At 38.7% G+C, this 21,191-nt stretch overlaps 1 protein-coding gene across 1 annotated transcript in view; it reads right to left on the minus strand.

Moving 5' to 3' along the window:
- Positions 1-21,191, minus strand: part of grm2a (glutamate receptor, metabotropic 2a) — a 40,529-nt gene that overhangs the window by 17,475 nt on the left and 1,863 nt on the right. The window contains exon 2 of the mRNA XM_044121378.1: positions 7,266-8,012. Within this exon, the coding sequence (XP_043977313.1) occupies positions 7,266-7,793 (528 nt within the window). The 5' untranslated portion in view covers positions 7,794-8,012. The remainder of the gene's footprint in view (positions 1-7,265; positions 8,013-21,191) is intronic.

Consider the following 21,191-nt stretch of genomic DNA (forward strand, 5'->3'; position numbering starts at 1 on the left):
ATTACTGAGAAACTCGAGAGCTTTTTCAAACTTATAAAATACCTTATAATGAACTCAATATGCTATAGAAACACATGGCAAAGATTTTAATAACATTCTAATTAAAATTTTTTGTGTTTGTCTCAGAACATTTTGTCACAACTTCAGCCAGAATATAAAAAAACATTACGTTCTCAGAGAACAGTGCCTTTCGCGACTTGCAGCCAGTGTAAAATATTTCCTATGTTGAAAGAGGCAAGGCGAGAAGAGAAGATGAAAAGGAAACCTGTTGCACTCCTTGCTTTTAGGAAAGGAGGACAGGAACGCTGTAAAAAGACCTGTGCTCACTGCACCATGTACATGGGGCATAATGAGGACAGCGTGATGCAGTCAGCTGCTATGCTGGGGGCGAGGGAGTCCTGGTGCTCGGTGCAGGGTGAGAGCACAGAGCACATACCCCTCTGTCAGGGACGTAAAACAATGACCCAGTTTTTATTGTGTGAAGAGAAAGTAAAGAAAGTGCAAGCTGTTCACATCTGTTGAGTGCTGAACAGATGTGCTGAAACAGCAATAGTTCAATATGCTCTGTGAATGAGACACAAGAGAGAGAAATAAGAGGCCTGGAAGTGCAAAGGTGAAAGCAAGCAGAAGAGTAATTGAACAGGTAATTTTAAAACAATGTAATCGAAACATCTCTGAAAGATCAGGAAATATGTTCTTATTTAGAAATTGTATTCTAATTGATGTTACAGTGAGAATATGAAAAATGATTGTTCATGTTTAGATGATGGTTTCTGAGTCTGTGCAGAGCCAGGATGTAGTAACACTGGGTGAGTAACTTTATATTTAAGCTTTTACTTACAGCATATGACTCACCTTAAAGGTAAATTAAAACAATCAAGATATTTTATAATTGACGCCAAAAGGGAGTACGTCATGGTTTGCTTAATAATTTCAGATATTCTGTGCATTTCTTATTGCTTTATTGATCTCAGCTATAATTATTGTTCTTTTATCACAGTGAGTGCCATTTTCATATCAGGGCCAGGATGGCTTGAAAATTAATGAGAGAATATTTTCTGACGCTACCTGTGAAACACACACAACAAATCTGTAAAACAAATCTAAAATTATTTTCTAGTTCTTGTTTCCACAAATGATGGGAGGACAGGAGGCCAACAAAGGAATAAAAACAGAGACAGAGAGAAAGAGCAACATCAGAGTGGCCAGCTCCAGGAAATATCAGCCCTACTTTGTTGGATGGTCATGATTATTTCTACATGAAAAGCCCATCTGCTCTTCCCAGAAGACTGTCTTTCGGTGTGCATCTACAGCAATAACACTATTCCCAAAGCAGCAGTCGTTAGCTCCACTCAGTGTCACACGTATACGGCCCGGCACAGCTCTGTGAAACACCCTGACATATGCATACATCAGCGGTGGACAGGCACGTACATTATATTTACACATGTTGAAAACATTATGCAGTAAAATCTGTGCTAGATGATTTCTTGTGATTTTTAATTTAGCTGTGTGGTTTTAATGAGAAGTCTGTTGAAAACGAAATACACAACTTTACAGGAAGGAACAAAAATCACAACGCCCGATTATTTGTGTTGATTTTTGTTTAATTGCATTATATCTAAATGTATGTTGATTAAAGGTTCAGGTTGAAGTGTAGTTATACTTGATTGATGCTAAATAAATCTAATTGTCTAATTATCAGAAACTTTTTATATCCTCTTCATTAAGTTTTTTGACTGCTTCCTCATGAAGAGCATTAATATCAGAATCACTAAAGTGCTCAACAGCTGTCTGCTACCAGCTGACAAGATGCTCAGATGCTGTTTGGATGTTTTTGCTACCAAGTTGTGTAATTTATGTCAGTTTAATTATTTTTACACTGATCTGTTGGAGATCCCCAGAAAATGCTTTCTATCTTTTTATACGCTAACAAACTATTACATGACAATAAATTGATCTGATGCACTCAACTGGTGTGTGCCACTAAAGTCATGCAACTGTTAGGATTGCATTTAAGTGTACAGTTGCACGTCATTTATTAGTGAAATTAGTAACTCTGTGACATTAAGGCTTCTTAACTTAGTGACAACTGCATCAGAGGTACAGTTTGATAATAAAATATTATTTGGTTGATCATTTTTAGGTGCAGCTGACTGTACGTCGTTGTGAGATTTATCCATTAAATTCAGAGAGGGTTCACAGAGTGATGGACACGGTATGTATTTCAACAGCTCAGCTATTGGATTCTGCCGAGCCACTGAATAATCCAATCACTGTCAATTATTCACAATTTCAGAGCATTTTATTCAGTTTCATCTGTGAATGATGCATTTCCAAGAAACCATTTATCACCATAGTTCTTCCTGATGTAGATATGCGAGTTTCAATGTTTAAATCCTCTGTATGAATCATAGGTGCCCTCATATTAGAGGGAGCCTCTCTGAAATGAAGCAGAGTTATGCGTGGTGGATTTAAATCAGATTGCTGAAAGTTCCTAAATACAACATATTAAATCATCACTATGTTTTTATCAGTTCTGTGATTTATGAGACGTGTCACTTTTAGTTAATTGGCCGAATGATGAAATCTCACTTTACATGAATTCAGCTTGTTGATTTTTGTCCTGATTTGTTGAATGTGTTCCACAACTTCCAGAAATTTCCTCCTGTAATTGATCCATTCTGTGAAAATTAGAGAGCTTGATATTCAAAAGGTGTTGTCCTTCTTATGTGCCCTGGTGATTATGATCCTTTGCCTGCCGATGCTCTCTCACCAGTGAGGCAGATATAGTAGCACTATCTGCTGTTTGGGTAACAAAAGCAGTCTTGTTCATGTTTTATTCAAAAGCAAACACTTGAGGCAAAATGCTCCTGGGCTGTAATAGGAGGATACAGCACAGTTTGGATTAATCTACACATTTAAGACAATGCATTGGCAACAAAGCAAATACGCTATAACAGCTAGCCTGTTGAATCATATGAATATATTTTCTGACATTTTATATGCCTTCAGAGTTGCATCCTGCAGAGTTTCCACTGCAGGATGTCTTCCCAGAAACTAGGGTAACTTTCTAAGAACCATCTTCAACCCACATTTTTTCCAAAGTAGGACCATTAGCCAAATCAGATTACCTGGGAGATTCTTTTGTTGTTGCATTATATCTGCTCTGTTCTGTTTTCATTTTCGTCTTAGACGGTGTAGAATTGGTGTGGATGATGATGCTGTGAGCTCGATGGATCCTCTGCATCAGTCGGTCTCACAATGAATCTCAAGAGTTCCTCTGAGTGAAGACTGTTGGCGCATAACAGTCTCATGTCAGTCATGACATGCTAAATGCTCAATATCTGGGCAACAGAGATGATACGTCACAGTAACGTGTACTGGATGACACCATCAGCTGTTAGCAAGCTAATCCACCTCATTTGCTTTTGCTGCTTCTCTTTAAATCTCTATCTGGTTGTTTGGTGAGAAGCCCAGAAAGAGATCCTCGCCCATTATAGTCGATGGGCGTCTCCCAACTTCAGTTAACTTTGTAATAGGTAAGGTTAGGTTAGGTTAGGTTAGGTTAGGTTAGGTTAGGTTAGGTTAGGTTAGGTTAGGTTAGGTTAGGTTAGGTTAGGTTAGGAAGAGTTTCCCTGGGTTCAAACTAATAATTTTTTTTCTGTTTTAAGTGTTGGCCTAAAGTAATAAGTACTCTACAGTTTATAAAAGTGGCTAAATGTTGTTCTCACGTAATGAGTACGCCACAATTTCTAATAGCAACAGGTGTCTTGGTTGCCAAACACAACATTTACATGCAGCCATTCATTTTTGTTCTGCATCTTACAGTAAATACTATAATCAGATCAGCTTTCTGATTTGATTATAGTACGGCAACAAAACTATAAACAACCGTTTCTAGTTTGGTTGCTGGAAATCATTCCTTTTATTTTTCCGACTGGAACGCCTTTCCTCTACTACTGCAATTAGTAGTCAAAATGGTCATAGTTAATTTAGCATCTATCACACATTTCAACAGTGGCTGTTAAACCAAAACTACTATGAAACAATCTAATATTAATGCAGTCTAGGTCTGATCTCATGTTTTTTTAATCACATTCTGGGCTCTGCTGCTGCACTGGGCAGTCATGCATCTCACTAGATCACTGAAGTTTGGTTAAAATGAAAAAGAGGTCTGTGGCACAGTAGGGAATACAGGTCTGAATTCAGTTTTGCTTAGTGCCTCTTGCAACCTTGGGTCACTTCTGAATGGTAAACTTGCTTGACTTTTTTCATACTTTCCCCACTGAAGCTTTCAATGAGCAAAACATGATTAAATCCAGCAGGACATCGTGTTTCTGGGCAACATTTCAGGCCCTTATGTGTAAATTAAGAGCCTGTATGTAGTAAACAGGTCACCATGGAAAAACCATGAGGGAAATGTTCAAGGCTAAATACTTGAGTCACATAAATTTTTCTACAAGTACACTCAAACTGTCCAGATGGCACTACAGACTTTCCTCTAACTGTTTATAAGATCCAGGCTTTGCTTGTCAAGCGTTTTGACGCCGTATGAAGCCATGTGACTCACTCCATCTCCTTCTCCTTCCCCGCTTACGTCTGCCTGTCACTGTCTCAGTGTTTCTGTGAAACACGATCCGTTGGTGCGATCGCTCGACATCCTCTGTGTGAGCCTGCACACCTCTGCCAAGCCAGCAGACAGCCCGGCTGCAGCCACAGATGGGGGAGACGGGGGCCTCGCCTGCGAGAGCGTCACAGAACTTCGCCTCCTCGCTTCAACCCAAGCTGTGCCCGTGTAACGCTAGCGCGGCCGGGCCTGGAGCCAGATCCGCCCTCATATCTGCAATTGTCACCTCACAACACCAGCAGCACAGCAACACAATTCGACATTGTGACACATTTAGACGGCACTCGGCGTTCTTACCACCCGTCAGTTTGCCATCTTCTGCCTTCATGTTCTACGTTGCCCAGACGGCGAGGGGCTTTTTAGGCTGATGGAGTTATGTTTCCTATAACTGCCTTCTCTCTGAGGTGAAATATACTCATCTGTATTAACCACCTGCTGTTGTCACCAAGGGGCAGACTTTGTAACCTTTCACACAGCGGGGCTGGTTCACCAAAAGGTCTGACAGGCTATAGATTATGCACAAACCAGGCAGTTAGAAAGGACAAAGAAATTATGTGGAGAATGTATCCAGCGGCAGCACAGAAATGCCACACATTCCCGTGCCCCAAATACATATCTTTGTGTAATACTATCATCAACTGGGCAACAAAATGTCTAAAAAGATACACCTCATCTTATTTGTAAAGGGCACAGTTTACGCAGCAAATCTTTAAAACCTTACGAATGTGCAAAATAATTATGCGGTCACAGGCCGTTTGGTATTTACTGCCATGATTAAAAACTCACCAGCCAGCCAAGATAAAGAACCGTATCACAGTGCAGAAAGCTATTCATGGTGAGAAAGAGAGCTGCATCCTGTGGTTTACTCCCACTGATGGGGAAGATACAGATAGAAGCTCAAGCAGAACCTCAGGCTCTTAATAGCACATCCATAAATTACCACAAGACAAGGGCAGTCTCTAAGGAGTCCCAGATGCAGGGTTTCGCTAAAATTACACCTCGTTTATCAACTCCTTTATTTCCAAGCTGTGTGCCTTTCATCAGGAATCCTTCCACTGTTGCTCTGAATCCTCCTCTTACATCACTTCCCTGGGAGCCCTCGATCTGTGCGCTCATGGCTGTACTGTACTTCATGCTGTTTTGTCATTATTACAGTAAACACTCACAAAGTTGACAAAACTGAGCATCAGAATGAGGAAGAAAGAAGATTTAAGTGACTTTGAACGCTGCATGGTTGTTAGTTTTTAGTTCAGAAACTGCTGATCTATGGGAGTTTCACACATATTCTTATTTCTGGAGAGTGGTTTGAAATGGAGCAATGGGAAGCAGTTGTGTGGACAACAATATCTAAGGTCAATTTCAAAGGTCAGAGGAGAATCTGCAGACTGCTTTGACGTGACACATACCTACAACCGGGGTATGCAGAATACCATCTCTGAACGCGCAACATGAAGGAAATGGGCAACACCACCCCACCAGCTGTTTCTCCTGTCTGCTAAAAGCTGAAAAGTGTTTGCACAACCTCACCTAAATGGGAGGAAAATAGACTGAAAAAACATTGCCTGGTCTGATAAGCCTCAATTTCAGCTGCAACAGTCAGATGGTAGGACCAGAATGTGGGATAAACAACATGAAAGAATGGATTCAGTTCGCCTCGGACAAGCAGCTAAAGCTGCTGCCGTCGGCGCAGGGGCGTGGCAGATGCTATCATGTTAAAATATCTGACACCTTGTCGACTCTGTGCCACTCAAAATTGGAAGAGTTTCTGTTTTAACCATCCAGTTACCTTGAGACTTGACAGAACTGTATAAAAGAACGTCTCTGGAAGCCTGTTGGCTACTCACAATGGGAAGCAGACAGCCACTGGCATGGTTACATCATGATCTTTGGTCTAGAAGTGATCTGAATCCAATTATATTTCTAGGAGGGCCAAAGTATGTTCCTTTCTTTAAAGAAGCGTATATCTGGAACAGGAGGCTGCAGCAGCTGAAGTGAGGTGAAGCATGCTTTTGAAGTGAGCGAGAAAGACTTTGTCCTCTGGCTGGCTGAGTCAGGATGATGATGTCTCTGCCTTAATGATTTCGAGCATGCATATTTGTGGATATTTACAAATCTCATTTCCAAAGGACACACTGTCTCCTCTTCACAATGACTTGGAACTGCACTGATGTAGAAACTACATTACAGCCAAGGATTCAGAGAGCCAATTAGCAGAGATTTCCTCGTATCAGCCTGAATGAGCCAAAAGGAGCAGAGCATAATCAGGCTGTCGCTAGTCATCCCGTCAGCCAGTCCCAAGTGCAACATCTCCCTCTGACAGGACCATTGCCAAACTGTAAATTACAGGGGAAGAGAAAGAGATCCTCTAAATTAGATCACTCAGGCACATTTGTGTTCAGGTAAACAGATCCCCCTGTTCAACTGATACTCATTAAGTCCCAGGGTTAAGATCTTGCAAAGGGTAATTGGAAGGGGTATTTAAGTCTAAGTGGGCTGTTGTAATATTTCACACTCGTAGCTGAATCCTGTTTTCTGTCTTCTCTCTCCGGCCCACAGTAGCTGCAAAAATCCCCTGATAGAGTCTTTAAATGGCCATCTTATAGTAAAAGCGATAAAATTCAACACATATGCATACCTGGATAGAGACATCACTGTAGGAGCCTCCTATGACCCCAGAGATAGCGAGAGGGACGTCATCGTGAATGGCGTAGGAACCGTCAGGGCATGTGTACTCGCTGTCGTCCACTTTGGTGAGGGAAGCCCTGACAAACTCCAGAGACTGCTCCAGAGCGTAAGTGTCCTTGGAACAGGTGTCCAGTATGTGGGCTCCAAGTCGGATCCCCGGAAGGATCCGCTCATCCCTATTGATTTCATCCAAGGCCAGCAGCATAGCCTCTAGTCTCTGGATCCCTCTCTGTGAATTGATCTTCCCGCAGTCTTCCAACCCCTCACCTTTCTGATGCACAGGAAACAAGCCGCCAATCATTAGATCTCCTTCCAGGGTGATCTCCTTCTTGGAGTCTGTGTTATAAGCCACCACAGGCAGGCCGTGTGTTGCCCGGGTAAAGAGGGAGACGCATAAGCAGAGCAGGCTGAGATGGGACAGACACAGGGGTCGGCGCACAGGGCGCACCCCCCACATGGGGGATTTCCCCAATGACATGTCCCTGGAGAAAACAATGACACTGTCCTGCCTGTGGGGTCTGCTCAGTGGCTGGTCAGAGCTGATGATGGTGCCACTGAAAGAAAAAAAAATCTCAAGAGGAGCAGCAGCACCAGCAAATCTCAAAGTGCTGTTGTTTTTATTCTGACAGAGGCCAAGTACAGCATCGCCGCCATCCCTTTCGTCCGTCTCTTCTTCTGAGCGTTTGTAGATTACAGCCTGCAGATCAAACAGAGAGAGTTTCAGTCAGAGCTTTGGAGTTGAAGTACAATGATCCCTTTGTCTCACAGACACTGTGTCTGCCAGAGACAGACTCATTCAGTGGAAACATTTTACAACATCTGCATGAGTAAATCAATATTTCTGTGAATTGTGCAGTTTGGTGTGACAGAAGGAATAAATGAGGGTGTATTTGTAAACTTACATATCACACATTAAGCTACTTTTTTTCTCTCTGCAGTCTTGACTACTATAAACCCCAAACAAGTTAAACCTTTCTTTTGTTTAAAAAATATAAGTGTTTTGCACATTTGTATTCAGCCCAATTTACTCTGATATCCTTTCGTAAAATGCTACAACCATGCTTTAGAAATCACCTTACTGGCCTGCAGAGTGCACATGTGTGTGATTTTTTTTTTCTCTGTATAAATCCAGCTGTACTGTGAAGGTGTCAAAGGTTTGTTAGATGATTTTGGTGAACAAACAGCATCATGAAGACAAAGGAACACAGCAAGAAAGCCAGAGACAACATTGTGGAGAAACAAAAAGAATAGTTTTAGTTTATTGCAGCACGACTGGGATTGAACATCTCACATATGGGGTGCAATATTTAAAGTTACACAGTAAGAAATTAACAGCAGTATTTAGGTTTATATAGCCTGAGTAAAAAGTGCAAGAGTTCATTTTTCAGTCACATTTAAACACGTTATTTATACATTTATAAATGTCATAGTTCCAAACTAAATATTTAATTCACAAACTACTTAGTTTGAAAACTAAATATTTAACTTTTAAATTAAGTACTTAAATAAAAGAATAAGCTAACTAAATAACTACAAACTAAATGTTTAAGTCTGAGCTAAACATTTGGCTTTCGAACTCAATATTTTGTTTACATGCCAAATATTTAGCTCCAAATTAAATATTTATTTTCTGAACTAAACATTTAATTTCACAACTAAATTCTTAGCTTGTTAGCTACATACTTAGGTTGCTGTAAATGTTTAGTTTATAGCTAAACATTTAGGTCCAAGTTAAAATTCAGCCAATATGGAAATTATACTGCAAATAAGCAGAAGTGGAATTTCAAAATTAAAAGTTGGGTTTCATGGCCCTCCATATAAACTTATAAACTTTGTTTTAATATATTAATCGATTCGTTTCCTCTAGACATGTCCAACGTGTTAGCTGAAAACATAGGCTGGGCCATTTTAGCAGACGTTTACTGGGCTACAATGTTGCTATGGAAACTACAGTTTTGACAGACACTTCAGAGTTCTGTCAACTCAAAGATGCAAAGATGTTCAATGCTAGTATGCTAAAGAAATCACAAACATTCTCCGGATGGTTTTCTGGGGTCTTTGTAATCTTTGGAAATGGCCAGTTTAAGAAGACCTGCGTCGTATTTTAGTTCCTCTCGCTGCTTTATTGTGTATGTGACCTCATTTCACTTTTCTTCTAAGGAAGATGATTGCACAACTCTTTTATGATCACATGACTGAACACTCCCGTACTCCTGTACTACAACAAGCTGCAGCGGTAACAAAACGTGTCCTCAGGGAACATTTTGTCATGTCACATCCACTGTTCACCGTCTTCCAAACACAAATACCTCATGTAAAACAAAGAGAAAAATTAAACAGAGAAAGAGGAAGGTAAATTACTAAAATCAGCTCCAAGCAAAAAAATAAAAAGGTTGCTATTTGACTGAATTGATAGGATGTAATCCAAGGAATCGTAAATTTGGTTAACAGGTTTTTTTTTAGTGCATTAGAGGCTTTTTTTTTTTATTAAAGATTTTAATTTGTCTTCAGGTTTGGCAGGGCAGTTGTAGGCTTCATAAAAATAAACAAACATGCATGCTTAATCAGCAAAGTCACAGCCTAAATTAAACTAAAAAAGCATCAAAACATCTGTGCATCCAAGCTGCTCAGAAACATGACAAACTGCTTCTTACACTTTAATAAGCGGTGCCTCGTCTCAGACATTGACAACGTCATTCCCTACAGACCGTAATATTTTCTTTATTAGACCATTCGTTCTGTGAAATGCTCTAAATGACCTTTAACATTTTAACCAGTAAATAATTTGGTCCAATGAACACAAAGCGTTGTCATTGGGTCCTTATTCAGGTTTAAACGTTGGCATGAATTGATCGTGTATTTTACTACACTAATGTAACAAATATTAACTTTTATGGCACTGAACCGTGCAACAAACTGACCACGTATTTAACAGGAATTAAATGGCAAGTTTCAAACTAAATTCTCTGCAGTATTATATAGTTTAATAGGAGCCACTAATCTCTAACAGAGTGGCTTAAATTAGCACAAATTTTAAAATAGTTTAAACAATAAATATTACTCTATTTCCTAGAATAGATGGTATCCCTAGAGATTCCTATAAAACAAATGTAGCTAAGTCATGTCTAATATTTGTGTCCAAGAACATCTAGATAAAAACACATTTCCTGGAGTTATGAACACAAAGCGCCAGTTTTCTATTTCTCATATGTCGTCTTTAAAACAAGAGAACACGTCATTCAAATACAACAGATGCATGTAGATCTTTTCAAGTCAGAAAACAGCCTCAAGAAAAGAGGTTAACATCTAAACTTGCCTACAGAGAAATAATTACAAAGATTACCTCTGCAACCGGGAGAAATTAGAAAAAGAAAGTATATTTGTCTTCCCCTAAATGATAGTAAGAAGCATATCAAGGGCATTACATCTACAGCTTTGCTGAAAGGCCTTAATAACTGTTGGACAGTATCAACATGCCAGCGGGTTGTTAGGTAGGAAAGCCAGCCATTAGCATCAAAAGCAATGAATAAATATATAATAAAACACCTCATTTTCAGTACTAGAGGTGGTAGAAAATCTCTGATTTTGTGGCCCATTTATCTCTCAAAGGATCTAAGAACCTTGTCCATGGTATTATGGGCTACTTAAAATATCAGGCACTTTTAACAAAAATCTGGTGACCTCTACTAGAAAAATGAACATGAGTCAATATTAGCTATTTGTTTATTTCAAATTTAAGGTTTCCAAATGGTTCAGTGTCAGTTTATATTGCTGTAGTTGAACTTCATAAAGGATTTTACACAACTTTACCAAGGTTGCCAAAGGGCATTGCCTACAAAAAAAAAAGCGCTCAGTTTCTTTTTTTTTTTTTCTGAAAATCAATATGATTTATATGAAGAGCACATACACATCCTAAATTCTTAAATAAATGTCTCTCTTTTTGCTAATCTCCATAATTTCAAATGAATCCTTGCCTCTGGGAGTCTTTCGGAGTGTGTTTTAGATTGATATGAAGACTACAGGTGAACAGCAGCTATAAATAGCCAGAGTTTTGCATTGCAGTCGTGCATAATGAAAGCTGTTCTGCTGATTATGGAGAGAAAACCCCCAATTATCTATATGTGTGCTGATGCTGAAGGAGATTTTCATATGAGAGCGTTGTAACAGGGTTTTTTTTTTTATATGTGCTCCCACTTAAGAATGCATATTTGTGCTCTCACAAACCCACCAGAAAGAAAGCGTGCGCACACTGTGTAAATAGTTTTTAGCTGTAAATCAGGGATTTATGCTGCTAGTCCCCGGTGTCAGCATGCTGCAATTCTCAGAGGCTTAATTAGACAGAGTGTTAAGAAGTTTATCTGAGTAAATTATCAAGCCAGAACAGTCTGTCTCGTATCCTTTTTACCCCAACAAGGCAAAGAGGTTGACAAGTAGTAATTAACTGTATTGATGGGAGATTATGAAAACAGAGCAGAGCGATAATAATGGCTGTATTTCTCTCTCTTTCCGTTTAAAAAATATAGACTTACCTATTACAACAACATAAAGCACTCAGCAGGAGTCAGAGTGCAATTCTTTGGGATTTCTCTGTCTTTCTCTCTCACCTCCCCTGCCCTCTCTTTTTTTGCGCTGTTGTTTCCATGGAAACATGCCAGGAGATGGAGGGGATGAAGGGAAAGTGGAAGACAGACCAGGACAAGTGGGCCAGCCCGATCATGCATGGTCCACGGTCTTGTGGGAGAGCTGGGAACCCTGACCAGAGCGAGGAGACTCCTGCCAAGACTTTTTGCTTTCTAAAACGCAAAAAGCGTAACAGCTGAAAAATGTAAACCTCTACTATGAAAATGTTTAGGTATTGAATTGCGACATAAATGTGGCCACTTATCCGTGTTATTCAAACAATGACAGTTTGAGAAAACAAACTTCTGTATGTAAATAGGAAGATGTCACATGACGCATTTCTTGTCTGAGGCGTTTAACAGAAGCTTGTTTATTCGCTCTGCTCAAAATAGCAGCGTGGATCTCAGGCTTTCCCGTTTGCTCTCTCAGCCGCTGTTCAACAAGTGAAACTCCTCTTCAGTAGCCCGCACGTTCATATGAAGTTTAGTCACACCTATGGCCTGGTGTTATAAATAAACACTGACAACAACAATTTAACGCGACTATAAAACCGGTTTAATGCTGCAGGACTGTGTTTTCTCACAGAATGGCTCAAGAGCGTATGAAACCGCACGAGACAAGTAATAAAATTCCAAAGTGGGAGCTGCAAATGCAGGTGTTTTAAACAAAACAATACAACACCTCATCCTGCAAGTGGATTCATTTTCTATATTGTCTTTCTCCACTACTCTTCTTTAATGTTAGCAATGACAAATCCAAACTGGGAAATACATCTGTGACGTTGTTTGGTTTTGTTTTTTTACATGTTTGAATTTTTAGAGGACAATTGAGCTCAAATCTGAAAACACAGAATACTTCAAACATGTTCATACAGCTAAACTTGAAACAACTATGCTTCACTCTATCACATAAAATCCAAATAAGATGCAATGAAGTCTATGGTTGTGACAAAAGGTGGTGAAAAAATGGACTGAATAGCAAAAACGCTATATGCATCGAAATATGTTAGACCTCAATGGAGAAGATAGACATCTGGAGAAGTTTCCTGACTGAGACTACGCAATAAGAATGTAAATCTCTCCTCTGTATGTTGTTATTTTATCCAGTACCTGTTGGGTTTTGTTTCTAGCCCATTTTTGATCACTCAGCCTGTGTGTGTGTGTGTGTGTGTATAAATCACAGCTGCGAACAGCAATATTTACACTCGACAAATCTCACCCAGGATTTGGTGTGCACACTCAAACTTTAAAGGAAAACAATGCCTCTTATTCTTTTTCTTTCTCCTCTTATCAAGTCATCTCCATATCCCTTTTAACCAGATGGCCATTTTTAATTCAAGAGAGAGTAAAGCCTGCCAGCATTTTACACACTTCAAACTAGACTGTGCAAGGGAATTGGGAAGGGAAGGAGGGGGTAAAATTACAAGAAAAGATGGCAGATGTGAGAGGAACGGGGAGGAGGATGACAGTGTGGGCAGCAGCGAAAGAGAAATAAGGGCAAGGTTTGAGAAGGATGCTGATTTTTTTATGACACTCATTTTCCGTTAGGAGTTGAAGTGCAGCATTAATATGGTAATATCCCCCCAGGCGACAGAAAGTGTTGAAGAGTGGAGGTCATCCGGTGTGTGTGTGCAGCCATAAGCCTGGATGAGCAGGTAGGAGATCCCAGGTGAAATGAGCTGGAGCGTCGCTGAGAGGAAGCAAAGGTAATGGAAGTCAGGCTTCCCTACAATCACATTTCCAGCTGACAAAGAGAAGGGTCCTTGGTGCTGGGGGTGGGAATGCTCCGAAGACGATTGTTTGTAAAAGGAAGGAAGGCACAAAAAGCACACACACGCACACGCTGCAACAATAAATTTAACTCAAGTTGGAAGCACCTGTGGAGAATTAAACTTGGTAATGACCTTTGAATATTTAAATTGGTTTCATTTTCATCAGGATGCTTTTCTCCACCCAAAATCTCTCTGGTTGAATCAAATGAAATCACCAAAATCAGAAGTTTGTTTGTGGAAACCGAGTCATTTATACACCATTCCACCAAATGCTTCTCACGACACACATTTGTGTATTTTACAGGTGTGGTATGCAGTTTATAAAATATAATTTGCAGAAAATGTTGCCAGATGTTTAGGCAGAGCATACTTTAAAGCAAATTTGCTAATGGAGTAAATATTGATCCTGAAATGGTCTGTATTGGGAGTATTTTCTAAAGTTACAGCTTTTTTTTTCCCCCCCTTTTTTTGTGGGCTCTAGTGTCCCTAATATGACAGTAGGCGGACAGGAAAAGGGGAAGACATGCGGTAAATGTCGCCGGGTGTGGGAATCAAACCCCCGTGTCGAGGACTCAAGGCAAGGCGCTATCCCCTACGCCACCACAGCACGCCCCGTAGTTACAGCTTTTATGAGGAACAACTTTAAAAGAAAACAGTTATGTTTAGGGATTTGCTAGCCTGGCCGCTGCCTTTCTGTACTATTCCACTTGAAAAAAAAATTCCCCCTTCCAGGACATTCTTGGCTTTCTCCTCTTGACTTGGATTGTTTCAGGTAGATTTAGAAGTTGTGAACGATGACGTAAATTATCTCGAACTGTAGTCTGCATGCCTTTTAGCAAAGGTGGAAGTGAACAAAGCAGTTCAGTGCATGTTGGCCACGTTTCCAAATATTGAATTAATAAAAACTGTTTCAAATAAAGACCACTACAGCCAAAACAAAAGACATGTTGCACATTTTTATAGAAGTTTTTGATATTATGTTTCCAAAGATAGATTCTTTAAGATGCAAATCACAAAAATGTGCCAAAGAGAATTGGAAGTTATACTAAGCAGGTGCATAAGTAAGTCTGTCCAACATCCTACCAAATTACTATTTTTAATGGAAAAGCAAAACTCCCGTGGCACAAGCTAACATTGCTAAACATGGAATGACTGTTTGGCATGATAATTGCTCTATTTTTTCTGGACTGAAGTGAATATAATTTCTGGTCATTCATAATTGGCAGGCTGTAAAAGGCTGGAGCTTAGCCATAAAGAAACATAATGTCGTAATTGCAACTTGAGGTTTGATTAAACCACAGACAGGAGCTGCACAAAAACTATGGAAATGTGTTTCTTGGTCAACAAGCAATACTTTGTGGCAAAGCTGGAAACAGGTGTTTTATGAGGAGTAAGAAACATTGTTACAAAAAATGACACTAATCAATCAAAAACATATTACTTACTTTTTTGCTAAGTTGAGTTACTTCCTGTTGTGAACACAGCACATTTTTTCACTCATCATCACTTTTATCTGCTTAACTTCCACTGATGCACAGGAGGATTATGTAAACTTCATGCAGAAGGACCCCAGGTGATTATTAAAACCCAGAACCTTCTTGCTGCAAGGCAACTGTGCTACCAACTATTACATTGCAGCTCCTTAGTAAGATTATGAATTGATTGTCCACATATGTTTGTCTAAAGACTTATTCTCAAATCCAGTAGAAATTATGGCTAGCACCTAAACACAGCATCTGGTAAGGATGTGGAAAACAAGACTTTCTTCATGACCATTTTTTATAATTATAAACTGGAAAAAAATGCAGAAAAGTTTTATCTCTGATTCACTTATAAAAAATCTCCTAGTGCATAAATTATACGTACTTCAAGGCAGTTTGACAATTGGGAAGGTTGTGGATCAATACTCTTAAAATATGTTTTGAAGTGAACCACTCTACTGGGAGCAGACATGTTAACACTTCATTTTAAGACTAGAATGTATCCATGTTATTTCTAAAACTGCTTGCTCTTGTTCATGGTGGCAACGAGGAAGAGGTGGAGGCCCTTTGTAACCACTTGATATTACACAATTTTTGGGCTCCAGTGACACACACACAAAATCACAACCCTTTCTCAAAAGCGTTTTATGATACATTTAACTTTTACAAATCAACAAAAGTCTCTCTGATGGCGTCTGAGAAATCTGGAGCATACTTAAGCAAGCAGATATTTATATCTAGGCCTAATAAAGGACAAAAGGCAGACTCAGTAATATGCAGTGCAGCATCATTAACATGACGAAACGTCTTCTACAAACACAAACACTGACCTTTTCCTGTGAGGCCATTTAGGCATCTACCAATTAGAGAATGAGGTGGAAGTTAAAGGTTAAACTTGAACTTGACGGATATTTTGAGACGTTCTTGAAACGAGTGCAAAACCATCAAAATGTAATAAACAAACTACTAGCTGAATGAAAATTATATATGAAAATGATGACTTCAAATAAATGAATTTACTCTTATCCTTAATTATTTATATATGTCAAAATATTTTCAATGCCTTGGAAAAGCTAGGCAATAATAAAGGTGAAATTTATGACATTTTCATTTACATTTTATCTGATTGGCTAAGTGTCACAAAGAGCCAAATTCAGACCAATCAAATTCATCTGGGCAATTCCTCAATGACATGCATCTATGAAATTGATGCTTTTGTGCATAAAATGCATGTATTCATTAATGTGTATTTTTTGAATCTTAATTATTTAATAATTTATTTATTTTTTAATTGACTGTTGTCTTAGACTTCTGGATTCTTGTGGATGATTGCTTGTATTTACATGTGAGGAACGCGTCTATTTCAACTCCTTCAGATAAACGATTCTCCCCATTCAGGATGTGGCAGCATATATTGATAAAACTACTCACTGTAAAACTAGGAAAATATTAAAATGTTAAAAAAATAAATAAAAATAAATGAATGTGTTGAGAACTTCTTAAATAACACTGAATACCTCTTCACCTTGATTTAATTTGGCAGCGTACAGATTAAAAACTGCTCTGATTTGAATGGTGAAATATTTTTAGCACACGGTTGTTATTGTTCTATCCATGTGTCCTTCTAGAGTCCAAAGGATCACACAAAAACTTATAGAAGGCCAGATTTGGCCCTCGGCCCTTCAGTTTGACACATCTGATCAAAGGTACAGCAAATTTTATGCTGCCATCTTTATGTTTATATCCTCCTGTCCTCGCAGGTTACTGGCTGAGCTCCACCTCTCTCTCCACTTTCTTCTTGCAACACCTGCTGAGGGGAATCCCTTCTTTGGGTTCTCACGTTACCACTTCACTCATTAAACAGCCATTCACTCCCTTTCTTGTCTGAACACTCATTACTGTGAGCCCAGTGTTTGCCCTGAATGTGGCTCTAAAGTGAGGCTCCTTTGTTTGAGAAGGTTTTGTTGCAGCTTCCACCATCAAACACAAAAATAAAAAAAAATAAAAAGAGGAAAAAAGAAAGCGGCCGGAAAAAGTAGGAGGCTTTCAAGCAAGTCATTAGAAGTGCTCCAGTGTGACCAGAATGCTTAATGATTTGAAGTTAAATTAGTTTACACATTAAAAAACATGAGATCGTTTGGCTTTTCCGTGACAAAACGCTGCCATTTATATAACCATAAATCTGTGTGCCAGGACGGGAATTGCAGCACGGACGAGGCTGCTTCATCTTTTTCTAATTTAGGTCTTGTATGTATAAAATGAGTTTCATTCTGTGCATAATGAGAGATATTTTTACAAGATCCCACAGTCACACGGTATCCCCTCATCTCTATTTCAGTCGGTCATTTTGTTCCTTTTAGCCGCTTTCATTTCAATTTAGCTCATCCCTGCAGTAAATAACGTGTCTGGAAAGCTGTTCCTCAGCATCGTTCCTGAATAGATTTAAAACACATTTTATATACAGGTTGTCCTACTGGAGACTACAGTAAAATTATGTTGATCAAAGTCATAACAAATATTTAAAAAGCAACAAATCATAGATTTTTAGCCAGGATTATTTGGTGAGTGGGTGTATCATCAGCAGTCTAAGGTTTGAAAACAAAGCATAAAACTTTAAATCTCTCTTCACATTTTTTTTTGCTATTAATCCCGTTGAATCCTAACTGATGTGTTGTAGCCGTGTAATTTCTGCTGAGCCAAAGGCAGGTCAAACTTGTGAATAACAAAATAAATTCAATTCTGCCTATACTGATAAGAATGTCTTATGAATCCTAGATAAAAAGCACAAATACAAATGCCTGTAAAGTGCAGCAGAAAGTTTTGCATTTGTCCCATGTCACTGAGAAAAATGAAGGATACACATTAAACAGTTAGATAGTTCACAAATAGCCAGACAGATAGACATTATTCCTTGTAGCATTGCTTAATTTAAGGTTTCCTTTACATTTTAATGATAAGCATTTTAATGATCAGTTCTCAGGATAGCAAATGTAGCCACAACGTAAACAATGACACACTCTGTTCCAAAACTAATATTTGAAGCACATTTTCTTTTAAATATGTTTTTTTTTTTTTTTTGCTGGAGATTTGGGCATTTACAGAAAGTAGCTGCAGTTATGTAGAGTTGGGGTTCATCAAGAATCGCCCAGAGGGTGAAACCTCTAAGTCCACGGAAAGCAGATGTTTGAAAACGGGATGAAAAATACTAAATTCAGATCCATTAGTAGTTGTTGTTTTTTTTTTCCTGAACATTTTAAAGGCGACCCAGTGTACCAAAATTTTCTGTAGATTGAATGATTCGATTTTTTCGACTTGTTGAATTTTGCTTGTAACTTGTAAATTTTGCTTGAAAGAAAGCGACTGTTTAAAACTAATACGCTCATGATCCATGATCAGCATCGATAATTAGCAACACAAGCGTTTACTTAGTTACTAATATTTTTAAAGCAGCTAAACGTTTTTGATTAGTTATATTGTTCAGGTCAGCTTCAATCACTTTGTTGCATAAGTTAAATGATAGTATAATTGGTAGGTCACTTTCTCTTTGCTCCTGTCTTCCCTTATTGCAGGTATCTTATGAGGAATAAATTACACATCCAGGTTTATAGGAACATCTAAAGAAATTCAGATCTTATATTATATCTTGATGTTCTCCATCAAGACAGTGATCCCTTTTCAACTAAAGACAGAAACATGGAGTAGCTGAAGCTGGGCGAGCCAGCAACAGCTGGTTTTTACCCACAATGTAAATTATTAGTGCAGCTTACTTAGGACTCGCATTACTAATTAATGGTGAGCTTTTCTGTGCTTTCACCTGAATAAGTCCATGATCGAATGTTCCCGCTTGAGTAGCACAATATACAATGCTGCTTTAGTCCAATGGATCACGCTTCTGGCTTCGTTACGTTATCTCCAGTGACATGATCAGAAAAACAGCGCAGAGCATTTGTCCGAAGGAGCTCTGTGTGGATGTTTTACATTTTAAAGCATGAAAGTAATAGGAATTATAACGACAGTGTAACTATTTCCACTAATGTGGATGCTTTAAAAATAAAGCCGACGTGTATTTTTCAGCTGTTGGTTGCCATGGCACAGCCGCAATCACGCTGATTGGAGCAGCTGTCTTTTAGCCGTACTGTTGGAGAAATACAGCAAATTGAAAAATAAAAACAAATGCTATAGGTTCGCAGCGCACGCTAGGCTTCACGTGGATGAAAAAATCCGACCGAAATGTGCGTCACATTTCACATCAGTGTGTGAGTGTGTGTGTGTGTTCAGCCATATGCAAGACTAACCTATTAAGCTGTCAGGTTTGATGGGAGCAGAGCTGGTCTTCATGCAGAGTGGCAGGTGGCTAATACAGCCTCTGTGTAAAAGCTTTGAATGATGTTAACAAGACTGATGTTTTAACTTGAAACCGAAAGAGTAGAAAGGTCAAGGTTCATTTCTGCTCCAATGCTGAATATGTGTTTCTGTCTGAGTGAACCTGAGTGCAGATCTAAGTGTGCAACAACATTTTTTACACGTGTGAGGAACTTCTAAACTTTTTTGAGAAAAAGTAAATAAGGGTGGCATTTAAGTTGTTGTTTTTTTGTGGGGTTTTTTTTAGAATAAGCCTCTTTGGTAAATAGAAACTGTAGATGCAAAAGAGTTTGTTGCCACCTCTGAAAAAGATGTTACAAATTAATTTGAAAAGTATTTTTAGCATAATCGCACAATAAATCATTTTGATTGAGAAATTATTTTTTGATTTATTATTCGATTTATTTAGCTGAGAAAAGAGACAGAAGATGTAATCATACAATCCTAGCACTCCTTAATTCCTAAATCAACTGAATTGTTTTCTTTTTGTACTTTCATTTTTGATCAATTTCTAAGAACTTCTTATTAGCAAATCCTTGACTTTGTGTTCCACTGGTTTTTAAATTGACACACACGTCGTTTTTTTCTCTCTCAGCCACTGGCCTATGTTAGATGTGGGCAGATATTTATTTATCTTTCCAAAATGCACATCGGAGAAGATGGTAAGATATATAAACAAATATCACTGTTAGAGAACTGTAGAAAAGACCATTAGAGACCATCTATGTGCCCAATATTTGGGAATAACGACTGAATTTATTTTTTGTTTTACTGTCACAAACATAAACATGTTTGTGATATGGGTTTAATAAATACTATTGGGATTTCAACTGGGACATTGTGTTTTAGTCAAATGAGACTAATATAAAACCTTCATATTCCTCTAGCTTTTATTCTTCAAATACCTCAATATAAATAAAAATTTTAAAAAAATCTGCTGGCTTCTCCCAGAAACAACATATGAGTTGTCTTTAGAAGCATCTGGCTAGTTTGACATAAAAACATAAGTTTGATATAAAAATGTCAAACTGGCCAAAGTTTGCCAGTTTGACAAAACTGTGGACCAAAATGCCTTCCTCTTTCATGGGCGTTTTGGTCCACAGACTGAAATCCTATGAGAATCTGCTAGATGAGCTGAGAAGAAGACAGACAGAAAGGAGCAGAGCGTCAAGATCCTTCTGTGAATATGCTCCAACCTTGTTAAAAGTTAAAGACTAAGTTCTGTCTGATTGGTTGAAGGAATTGGTAGCAGGGGCACCAACAAGTGATTACTACGTCTCAACATGAGGTTTTCTTTGCCCTGCACTGAATAGGCTCAAATTAAAGTTTGGATTTTTTTTCTGAAATTTTCACCATGAGATTATGCGGCTGCAATAAACATATTCCTTAATGCGTTTTACCCATCTTTACAAGTGGCGCCAAAAAATAAATAAAAAATGGCGTTGTATCTGTAAATGATTCAGTTTAGAAGATGATGGCGTGGATAACTTCATATTGCTTTCAAGTTCTGCCACTATGTCCGTTCCCCTGTCAAACCAGCGATAAAAAGTGAAACTAACTGCAGGTGAGATCGATTTGTTTAGGGACTTCAGACGAGGCCCCCACCCCATCCCGTCTCCTCCTGCCCTCTTCCAATCTGATT

This window comes from Gambusia affinis, linkage group LG07 (genome assembly GCF_019740435.1).
Source record: "Gambusia affinis linkage group LG07, SWU_Gaff_1.0, whole genome shotgun sequence".
NCBI classification, from domain to species: Eukaryota; Metazoa; Chordata; class Actinopteri; order Cyprinodontiformes; family Poeciliidae; genus Gambusia; species Gambusia affinis.